General features: G+C 35.5%; 1 protein-coding gene across 2 annotated transcripts in view; it reads left to right on the top strand.

Moving 5' to 3' along the window:
* Positions 1–12,155, top strand: part of ADGRB3 (adhesion G protein-coupled receptor B3) — a 689,753-nt gene that overhangs the window by 301,985 nt on the left and 375,613 nt on the right. For both annotated transcript variants that reach the window (XM_036318196.1, XM_036318195.1), the window contains one exon: positions 77–183. In XM_036318196.1, coding sequence (XP_036174089.1) covers positions 77–183 — 107 coding nt within the window. The remainder of the gene's footprint in view (positions 1–76; positions 184–12,155) is intronic.

The raw sequence follows: 12,155 nt of genomic DNA, 5'->3' as shown, positions 1-12,155 counted from the left end.
GAGTCTGCCTCACAATTACGCCATGCCTTCTAGCATCCCTGTTATAAAGCTTCTCTCTGTTCTTTGTGACATGCAGGCACCACTAGCAGACGCTGCTCTCTCAGTCTTCATGGAGTGGCCTTCTGGGAACAGCCGAGCTTTGCAAGATGCATATCAAATGAGTACAGACACTTGCAGCATTCAGTAGGTGCAAAGCCAGCTTTAGTACTTGCTCTGTTTATTTTTGCTAATGATCACTGTGTGAGAATTTAACCTTCTGCTATACAATCAAATAGGTAAAATAATTAAAAAAAAAAATCTGAAAAAATGCCTAAAGGGAAAAAGTAAGTGATAGAAAGCTAATATTTACAAGTCTGTACTAAACTGTTTGGTTCCTAAGGTTTGAGTTTTTATGGATCTCACTATTTAAATAAAAGAATTCCTTGACAGGCATGAGAAAAATCTGTTATTCAGTTTTGTCTATAGGAGTAAGATTGTTTATCATGATTGGCACATATCTGTGGTAAATAGTATATAAACCTTATTTTAAAATACCATACATTTTTAATTAAATTCTTTAACTTTTAGTTATTAGGAATTGATAAGGCTGTGTCACTTAGGTATCAAATTTCTCACTGCATTTTGACATTAAGGTATGAACAAAATCACAGTGTTACTGCACCAGGGAAATTAATTGTTCACACAAGATTACATAGGCCAGATTATCTAAAAATAGCCCCTCTTTTCCCACAGAGTATAATGGATGAATATTTTTGAGGACAGTTAAACTGCTTGGTATTTTACAAGTGTAAATAATTGTCTTTTTCAGCTACAATCATCATTTCATCCTGACAGTCAAGATGAACTTTATACATGAATAAACATTATGAGGTTTAGAACAAAATTTGAACACAAGACAATAGGAAAGTTGGACATTGGCAGGATCAATACTTAGTTAAGAATCCTTAAGTTTTGTGGTACTTTTGTTTTGCTTTATTTTCTCACTCTTGCTCACAAATACATATAATTATTTAAAAAAAACCCACCTAAGTAACATTCTTTCTTGTGGATGGAGAAGTATCTTAAACAATAATAACCCTTATCAATAAAGTAAATGTATTCAAAAAGAAGCAAATTTTTAAAAATCTGAAAAACAAATGCTGGCTAATATGTTTACTTACCAAGTCAGCAATTGATTTGATGATTATTGCCTACATTGAACCTTATTTTTTAAAATATATCTTTATTGATTTCACAGAAGAAGGGAAAGGGAGAGAGGGATAGAAACACCAGTGATGAAAGAGAATCATTGATTGACTGCCTCCCACATGCCCCCTACTGGGGATGTAGCCCACAATCTCAGGGAATAGAACCATGACCTCCTGGTTTATAGGTCAACACTCAACCCATGAGCCACACCAACTCAGCGAGCCCCATTTTTGTTAATATATATATTCATTTATATTTCTAGATGTATGCACATAAATAGTAAATACTGATATACACATAAATGCTGATTTCACATAAATGTGTGTGTGTATATATATATATATACATATATATATATATATATATATATATATATATATATATATATCAGTAATCAATGATATTTGGCTTCACTGAGTCTTATTTCTGTCAAAACCAAAATAAACATATCTGACAGCATTTGGTTGTTAGGGTTTTTAAAATGTACTTTTCTGGGAGAATACACACATATAATCACAGAATGTAATATATAACTTCATTTCAAAATATAAAATGTAAGACTATGAAATGTAAAGTTTCTTTTATTAATTGCTGTAAATATTCAGACCTGTGTATTTCAGAATTAAATATAACCAAAATTTTTCTTATGAATTTATATTTTAATGAACTTTATTTTTCTTCTAATTTTAGACATTAGACTTTGTTTATTGAATCTTAATATTCAGCTCTTGTTTATTCATGGTAATGAATAAATGGGAATGATTGCATGGATTAAGTAAATCATAAATCCTTACAAATTTTGTTAGAAATGAATAATCTCACTCTTTTTGTAGAACATTTTTACTTTCTAAATTAAGTATATTGTACATTAATAGTTAAATCAGTTTGCATTCTCTAAGTGCAGGTGAACCTATAGTGGAGAGAAACAGAAACATTCTGTGAAATAGAAGAAATGATCTTGAATTTAAAACCCATAGAAATCGGTCAATAATTTGACAGCCAATGTATATATGCTCTTGTGCATAAATCAAGTGCATGATATTCTGGAATAAAAAGCAGCCTCAGTGTATTCATCTCCTACAAAATACTAGGCACTTAACTGGGCACTTTCATAAATTAACTCCAGTCTTCACAAGAACCTGCAAGGTGATAGCCCTGCCTCAGTTTCCATAGAAGGAAACTGAAGATCTGCAGGGGAGCAATACACTTACGTGAGGCAAAGAGTGAACATTCCGTCCCAGGTACAGTTATTGCAAAGACTAACCTCTTTTCTGGAGACCATGCTACTTCCTAAGCTTTTGATTCTATCTGTCCTAAATTTTCTGCTTCTGTGTACTTTTTAAAAAGTCATATAATCTCACTCAAGTCTTGACTTGATATTTGCAAAATGAAATCGCATCTCTGGAGGTTTTGAGGACTATTAGCTGAGATACAATATGTGAAATGTTTGCAAGTTATAAAAGAGCCTTGTAACTAGGAGGCATTCATATCTATGTGTACAAAAAATGCATTGAGTTAAAAAATGGTCTCTTTTTTTACTTTAATTTTTTACTTCTTTATGTAAGTGTAGTTGGTATACAATATTATATTAGTTATATTAGTTTCCATTGAACAATATAGTGATTTGACATTGTTATACCTTACAATGTGCTCACCCACTAATTCTTGTAATCATCTGTCCTTGTGCAAACGTATCACATTATTGACGGTATTTCTCTTAACATTTTTACCCATCCCCGAATCCTCTCCCCTCTGGCAACCTTTGGTCTCTGTTTCTATGAATTTGTTTTTGTTTTGTTTTTTGTTCAGTAGTTTTTATTATTTTTAGATTCCATATATAAATGAAACCATGTGATATAAAATATATATTAATAACAGTACACTTTTAGAACTCAACATATTACTAACTTGAACTGGATATCTAAAAAATACATTCAATGTGGATGGATGAGTAGGTAGGTAGTTTAGGTAGGTAGATAGCTAGGCAGGTAGATGGATGGATGAATGGATGGATGCATAGATTTTTTCAATTTTCCTTAAGGGACTTCTTGCACCTCTATATTTATGAAGCTCATTAAATGTCACCCACTTCAGAGAATTATTTAAAACTAAAGGCCCGATGCATGAAATTCATGCGAGGGGCTCGGCCCTCACAGCCCCAGGTTAATCCAGAAGGTCATCCAGACAGTTGTTCTGTTGTTCGGTCTAATTAGCATATTAGCTCTTTATTATATAGGATAGGTAGATCAATGTTTTCCAATTCTTTCACATGTGAATTACAATATAAGTACACACATATATAGATTAAAATATTTACATACATATTTTATTAATATATAGCAATAGAATAAGTTTTAAATAACATTTTATCACCAGCAAATATTAGTTGAGTCTGTTCTATGAGGTTTTATAATGATAAATCAATTGAGATAGCCAAAATGGGGTCATTAATCAGTTTAATATATAAAAATCACTAATATGTTGTATTGATATTTTGTTTGAATTCTTTGAGGACAGAAACCATGTTTTTTTAATCTTAATTCTCTAGTGCCTAACAATGCTAACCATATACTAGAGATTATGTGCATGCTGTATAAAGAATGACTCTGCCACTTTTCTTAACAGTAGGAAGAGACCAGCAGCTGGAGTTTCTGAGAAGGTGATACACCAGACTTAATGTTTATTAATTTTAACCACATGAATTTAATAAGTGTTACCCATCATGTGAAATTTTCCTAGTCCGAAAATGTTTAGAAATGGTGACATTTCTTTATGAAATTATTTGGTAATTTCAGAGAGATTTCAATAAGCTAATAATCATAAAGTTTGTTTGGAAACCTTATATGATATAAAATTAGCCTGGCTAGCATGGCTCAGTTGGTTGAGCATCGTCCCATACACCAGGAGGTTGCTGGTTTGATTCCTGGTCAGGGCACATGCCCAGGTTGTGGGCTTGATCCCCAGTAGGGGATGTGCAGGAAGCAGCCCATTAATGTTTTCCTCTCATGGATCTCTCTCTCTCTCTCTCTCTCTCTCTCTCTCTCTCTCTCTCTCTCTCTCTCTCTCTCCCCCACTCACTCTGAAATCAATAAGAACATGTTTTTAAAAAAGATACAAAAGTAGACACTGTGATCCAGCTTTTCTTTATAAAAAAGACAAACCACAAACAAATGCACACAATTTTAAAAATTGAGGATAGAGACATAAAGTATTAAATATAGTGGGATTATTGAAAATTTTATATTTTTCCACATGTTAGTGTTTCATTTTATACTCGAGGCCATTTTCTAAATTTTATAGCAGACAAGGTAGAAATAATATCAAAACCTGTTGGGAACTAGGCACAGTAGTCCAGCAAATTAAGAACACTTGTTACTTATAAAGCTGTTTTGAGAAAATGGCTGAATTCTGTGGCCAAGTGGGCCAGCCTTCTCTGAAATTAAATAAACGGACCCACCTTGTTTCTGGTACACCTGGACAATCACAGGCAGCTGCTTCTCTTCCTCCTCTTCCTCACCCCCTCCTCTTTTTCCTTCTCTATTCCTCCTCCTCCTTCTTCCTTCCTCTCCTCCTTCTCCTCCTCCTTCCCCTCCTCATCTCCTCCTCCTCCTCTTTCTCCTATTTCTCCTTCTTCTCTCTCTCTCTCTTATTCTCTCATACTGCCTCTTTTACACACACACACACACACACACACACACACACACACACACACACACACAGGTGCGAGAAATGGCAGACTAATGGAACTGGCAGAATGTATGCCCTTGACAGGTAGCCAGCTGTCTAAAGCAAAAGGAGTTAAACCAGGTATGCTAATGCTTTCTCCTAGATTAATCAGACAGGTAAGTCCTCCCCTGAGTGGAGTGAGTGATGGGGACTGAGAAAAAGCAAAGATAATATACTAATAGAGGTTTCTTCACATGGAAATGTGAATAGTTGGTTATAGATGTTCTCTTTTAAGTTGTTCCTTAAAACCTGTTTCTGTTTTCAACCTTTCGTTTAACAAACGTTTTAAAGACAGGAGTTGGAGCAATAATCTACCTAGTCATTGAAGGTTTGACTTTATGGGAAGAGATGTCAAGGAGCTTGAATCCTGGTTTAAGGTTTTTGTTTCTCCTTTTTTCTTCTACTTTTATGGTGGTTCATTAGGAGAGAGAGATAAAGATAGTAAATCTGGGCGTGAGGGTGGAGGCGTGAGGGTGAGGGTGGAGCAAGGGAGAAGGGGAAGAGAGAATCAGAGAGAGAAACAAAGATAATAGGTTTGCTTTGTGTTCTCTTCATCTTTTCTACCTTTCAGGGGAATTTTGCTCCACTGCAACAAAACACTTCGTGTATCACATGCATTTTTGGCCGCCACCTCATTGTACAAATCCCAGCACCTTGCCTAAAAGAGGACAATGCATTTTATTACTGCAGCTTATTTAGAAGAAAGAAAACAGTAGTCACCATAGTTTTGTTTATGACAAACACTTAGAGCCAAAAATATGTGTAATTTTTTAAATATGTTTTTATTGACTTTAAAGAGAGAGGAATGGGGAGGGAAAGAGGAACATCCAAGGGCTGTTTCCTGCAAGCTCCCTCCTGGGGATGGAGCCTGAAACTTGGGCATATACCCTGATCTGGAATTGAAGGCTCAACCAAGTCACGCTGGCCAGGGCCATTGTTTTATTTTGTTTTGTTAGTTTGTTTTAAATGAGCAATTAAGAAACAAATAACCCAGTACTATGGTCCAGCAGCAGCTGATTTTAATTTTGAAATATCCATCAATTAAGTTGAAGTAAGTGAGCCTGAGAGTCAGGAGTTACTTGTTCTGCAAGCTTTCTGTAGTGCAGTATGACTGGAATACAGCAAGTGATCGGTAAAGCTAGGAGAAGAAAGCTAGATCAGTAATTTGTTAACCTTAGCTGAACATTATAATTGCATTAGCGTTCTTAAAAAATACCAATGGGAGGTCACAGAAGGCCAATTAAATGGAATTGTGCCCAGCCAATGTGTCTCAGTGGTTGAGTGTTAATCAATGAACCAGGAGGTCATGGTTTGATTCCCAGTCAGGACTCATGCCGGGGTTTCAGGCTCTATCTCTTGTATGAATGTGCAGGAGGCAGCTGATCAATGATTCTCTCTCATCACTGATGTTTCTCTCTCTCTCTCCCTCTCTCTTCCTCTCTGAAATCAATAAAAGCAAATGTAACATATACCAATTTTTACCATAGTACACATTCAAAGAAGTCTGAGCTATTATTATCACTAATCACAATATTAGTTTGGCATCTGTATACATGTATTTGTAATTACATGGCCCTCCATGACAAAAAGTGGCTACCCTTGTTTTAAATATCATACACAAAGCATAGCACTTGAGTGCCTGTGTATTCTTGTTGACATATTCCAAAGTTTTTCAGAGTCCTCACTTTCAGATAATCATTGCAAAACCCATGAATGCCAAAGAAAAGTTGAAAAACATTATTTCCTTTAAAATAAATAAAATACTTGCAATTTTATTTAGGATCACAAGTTTGAGGTTTGAGGATCTGAGTTCAACATCACAGTTTCAAAGTTGTTTTTAACATATGATCCTGAATAAAACTATGAGTTCACTAATTGTTCAACAAACAATAATACTTCACAGTTATTGAATGCTATCTGCCCTGAAGTAGCTAATGGAAAAATATAGATATTTGGAAGGAAGGTTTTGTTTAAATCTTGATAGTCTCAAACAATTCATATGTCAAAGTTCACCATATATGTCAAGGACAGGATAAATATTTTAGAGTTTATACACCATAGTGTCTGTCCTAACTACTTAACTCTGCTGTTTTATCAAAAGATCTCTCATAGACTATAAGTAACTAAGGCTGTATTTCAGTAAAACATGCAAAACCAGGCAGTAGGTTGGGTTTGGCCCACAGGTTGTAGGTCACTAACTCTTGATCTAGAATATACATTCTTTTTTTTTTTTTAAGCTTCCAACTCTTTTAAAATTCTCAAAAAAAAAAAAAATTAAAAATAGACAAATTCTGCCGAAACCGGTTTGGCTCAGTGGATAGAGCGTCGGCCTGCGGACTGAAAGGTCCTGGGTTCGATTCCGGTCAAGGGCATGTACCTGGGTTGCGGGCACTTCCCCAGTGGGGATGTGCAGGAGGCAGCTGATCGATGTTTCTCTCTCATCGATGTTTCTAACTTTCTATCTCTCTCCCTTCCTCTCTGTAAAAAATCAATAAAATATATTTAAAAAAAAAATAGACAAATTCTATTTTGTCTTTTTCCCCTTCTGTTTTCCTTAACATTTTAACCATAGTCATTTTAATACCCTAACAGCTAAGTCTAATACCTGGATAATCTATAAACCAGATTTTTTGTTTGTTTTGTCAGTTACATCATCTGGCACAACTAGTAATTTTTTGTTGAATGTCACTCATATCAAATAATTGTCGGGACTTCAGACAATGTTCATGTCCACCAAGAAGCATTCCTCCTTTCCTTGGTTGTCTAAATACAGTGAGAGCTGATACTTCAATACAGGCAAGAATTGGTCTGAGTCAAAGCTGTTTTGAAGTTTTAGTGAAAATACATTTACTTCATCCCTTTTACCATCGTGTCTTTTGGATGGAGAGCCCATGTGTACCCGTCCCATCAACCCTGAAAACCTGTAGAAGATTCAGCTTTGCTCTACAAAAGTTCCCAGCTCAGTGCCCCGGCTTTCTGCCTTGGTAACTTCAAATGCTGCAAATAGCTTAAGGAGAAGTCCAGCTGGTTGCTTAAAGCAGGACTCTTCTCACTAGGCATTTATTGTCAAATGCCTGTTTACAAGGATGGAGAAAATTACATTCTGTGGCTGAAAAGTTTTCATCATAATTCCTCAGCTTCCTACATATTTCAAAAACTCAACAAATGTCTTTTGGAGAAAAGTCCCAGCAAGATCTTTAGGGACCCTTACATTTCTCGTATATTTCTCCAGCCTTTGCCAACCGAAAAAGTTTCTCTTTCTGCTCTAATGAGCCTCTGCCTGGTTTACACCTTCTCCTCACTCCTGTCCAGATTTAGCAAACATTCCCAAAGGAAAAAAAAAAAGAAACCAGCTGAAATTGTTGGCTTACCTCTGAAAGGATCTCCTCTTTCTGGAAATTAGTCTATTTCATTCGTAGCTCTCTGATGCTCTAGAACAGCGGTTCTCAACCTGTGGGTTGTGACCCCTTTGGGGGTCGAACGACCCTTTCACAGGGGTCGCCTAAGACCATCGGAAAACACATATAATTACATATTGTTTTTGTGATTAATCACTATGCTTTAATTATGTTCAATTTGTAACAATGAAATTGGGGGTCACCACAACATGAGGAACTGTATTAAAGGGTCGTGGCATTAGGAAGGTTGAGAACCACTGCTCTAGAACATTATGATTTTTTAGTAATTTACATATATACTTTTAATTGACCTTACATGAATTATTCCATTCCATTAAACCAATAAATTTTGGCTTTATTATAAAAAAGAAAAAATCTTTAGATACATATAATACTATTTCCTAGGGAATTTTAAGGGAGTCTATGGTATAGATATATAATGAAATACTTCTAACAGTTATGCTTATTTTTCCTCATTTTAAAAAAGAAACTCATATAACATATTACTGATTATAACACAAACCCAGGAGATTTTTTAAGCTTCTCTCAGTTGTGTATTTATTGTGACTAAATAGAAGAAGTGTTAGAATTAGCTTTAGCCATTAAAATTCACTGATTTGGAACTTATTCATTGGATGATTTAATAGAATATTCTTGTACAGAGAATTATATTTTGCAAAATGCCAAAGTAAAAAATAATATTATAAGGGAAAGTGTATAATATTGTTCAATCATTCATCCATCCTTTTATCTACCCACTAATTTATTATACAGATATTCACTGAGCTTTAACTCTGTGCAGTACAGTGCAGTTACACAAGGGTGCAACTTGAAAGTGACACTTAAAACAAATGCAAAATAAAGTAGACAAGAAAAGAGTGAAAATAATTACAAACTCTAATATATATAAATTAACAAAGTGCCGACATAGGAAATAATGTTTGGGGACTGCTTTAGGTTTAAAAAAAAAAATAGTCAGTGAGGTGGCTATGAGGAAATGCCCTTTAAAAGTCTGACCCAAAAGATGAGGTGGATTTAGATATGCAAAGAGTGGAGAGAATGAGTTTGTCAGGGAATGAGAGTACATTCCATTTGGAGAAAATAGCATATGGAAAAGTCTTGGGGTCTTTAAGGAAGGGCAAGATGATCCAGTGGCCAGAGTAGTGAACTAAAAATAGGTTGTCATGAGATGAGTCTGGAAAACTAGGTAAGGAAAAAATTATTCTGTGCCTTAGGAGCCTTTGCTAGGAGTTTGGATTTTATTCTTAGTGCAAAGGGAAACAATTTACAGTAGAGGACTGATGTGATTCAATCTAATTAAAAGAGGGTCTATGGTTATTCTATGGAGAATGGACCGTAGGATGGTAGAATAGGAACACATGAAGCCTGCTACAGTAATCCAGGTGAGAGGTGATGGTATCCTTGATTAATATTGAATGAGCATATTTCACTGATGGTGATGTCATTTTCTGAAATGAGGAAGGTAAGCTTGAGGTAGGTGGGTCTGGGGGGTTGCCAAATTTATATTGTACTGAGGTTTGAAATAAAGAACTTAGAGTACAGCTAGTCATTTTAGTTGTGATTTTTTTCTCTAGCAAAAGTAGAGCTACTTGGATGCAGGTGCAAAAAAAAAAAAAAAAAAGGCATTTGGTAGAGCCAGAGTGTTTTCTGAGACCAGAAGTGTCAGCAGCACCAGGGAGCTTGTTAGACATGTAGAAACTCAGCCCCGGTCTCAGATCTACCTAGTCAGAATCTTCATTTTGGAAGTTCCCTTTGCTATTCAAATGCACATTGAAGTTTAAGAAGCATGTGGCAGATGTCATTTAGGGTTCTAGTTTGGTAAATAAATGCAAAGAAGTAATATGTAAAAAAATAATTTTAAAAAGTAAACTTTTGGTGGATGCAAAGAAGTTAAATGAACGTTAGCCAGCTCTATACCATCACAAGACGTATTATTATCATTAGATGGTATCTCATTTTCCTCTCCTGGGCATATGGGAGGATTGTGGTTTTTTACCCTTGAAGGCATGTGACTATCTGTCCACATGTGCTCATTGGTTGTGTATGGAAGTGAGCTTTGTGGTGTCATGCCTGAGAATGTCATTGCCAGTGCAAAATCTTTCACTGATCATCCCAAACGGCTGAATCACTCTGATATACAGAGCCTCCAGAATGACCTGGGTTGAGTATGTGCTCTGAGTGAGAAATAAATTTTTATTATTTTTAGGCCCTGAGATTTTGGGATTGCTTGTCCTCACAGCATAACTTAGCCCATTCTGACTGATGCAATATCCCTGGAACTAGAAAACTCAAGTAATGGAAATAGAAGTGAAAAGCTCTTGGGGAAATACTGGGTTACTGAATGCTCTGCCGCCCATTGAGAAGGTTCCTAAAAGTCTGGGTGCTGGCTGGGAACACTCTACTGCTTTGAGCTCATGGAGGATGCTCCAGTTCTACCCCCTGGCTCAGAATATGAATAAGAACTTCTAGCTCTATTTGATATTAGGAAGAGAAATCTCACCTAATTATGTCCTTTGCTCAGGAATTGCACTTTTCACTGATTCTAGCCAAAAACTCTGAAATTAAAGCTATTTCTAGATTTTACTGGGTAGGTAAATTTACTATGTTCTCATTCTTAATTTGGAAATTTCCAGGCTTTCCGGGGAAATAAGCACACTATATCTGGCTCAGTTTTTGGTTTTTTTTCTTCATCATTTTTCTTCAAGACTCAGTTTATTCTCATAGCAACACCTTGCAATCCTCACTTCAGGAAGCCCTGGGGCAAAACACTGGGATAGCCAATGCCCTATGGCCAAATGCTATTTATCCTGAGCTTTTTTGCAAAACGCATACAATGTATCCCGGGGAATTATGGACTAAATCTATAGCATTGTCTCTCGAATTTGAACTCTTAACCCTAGGACAGCTCCAGGATGCACACAAGCTCTGTATATCAAATGTGGGGGAGGTTAAGAACTACTTATCTATTAGAACAAAGGGTACACTTTCTTTTCCATACAGAGTGATATCTTTCTTTCCTGGTGACACCAGATAGGCCTGCAAATAATTTAATATCATCATCTAGTGAGTGACGCTGGTCTTAGAAAATGACAGAGGTTTGAACCGAAGCAAAAGATGTATATTTAGATCATTGCTTTATGAAAAGAGGTTTCTTGTATAATTATCTTTTAATTGAAGCCACGAAGAGCTGTGAGAGCCTTTTATATACCTTACAGATGGACTGTAGGAGTTGATGCTGAAAATAATATACAAGTATATGAAGTTTAAACTGTGTCATTTACACAGTGGCTGCAATTTACTTTTTTTTTTTTTTTTTTAGGACTCACACAAGAGAGGTAACTGTAACTGGCAGTAGGAGGCATAAAGTGAAAAGAATAAGTTTTTTTCAGAAACAAACCTACTCTTTAAACCATGACCCTCACTGAATCTCTCCACATAAAGAGCAAGGACTATAAAAAGCACTATTTTTAGATGTCAGTTTTCTTTTTTCACTAGAGATCTTGTCAACAGTATTAAATGTGAATGACACAGACACTTTAAGGCTTGTCCTTTGGAGCAAAAATACTAACTGAATACTGCAAGCTGAGCAGACATAATCACTGGCAATTATAATTCTAAAGGAAATATTTAAATTATTAAACCTTTCTGAGCTATTTCAGTAACTAAATTAAGAGAATTATAAAATATGACCCAATTGAAATAGAATCCTTGATTTATCCTGGGGGACTTTTCTGTCTACTTGTGGAAAACTACCTACACAATTTTTACATAGATATTGATTGGTAATTGGCTTTAGTAGCCTTTATACATTATATTCCAAAA

This window comes from Myotis myotis, unplaced genomic scaffold (genome assembly GCF_014108235.1).
Source record: "Myotis myotis isolate mMyoMyo1 unplaced genomic scaffold, mMyoMyo1.p scaffold_m19_p_7, whole genome shotgun sequence".
Taxonomy (NCBI): domain Eukaryota; kingdom Metazoa; phylum Chordata; class Mammalia; order Chiroptera; family Vespertilionidae; genus Myotis; species Myotis myotis.
Note: the sequence above shows the minus strand (reverse complement) of the source record. Positions and strands in the feature narration are given on the sequence as shown.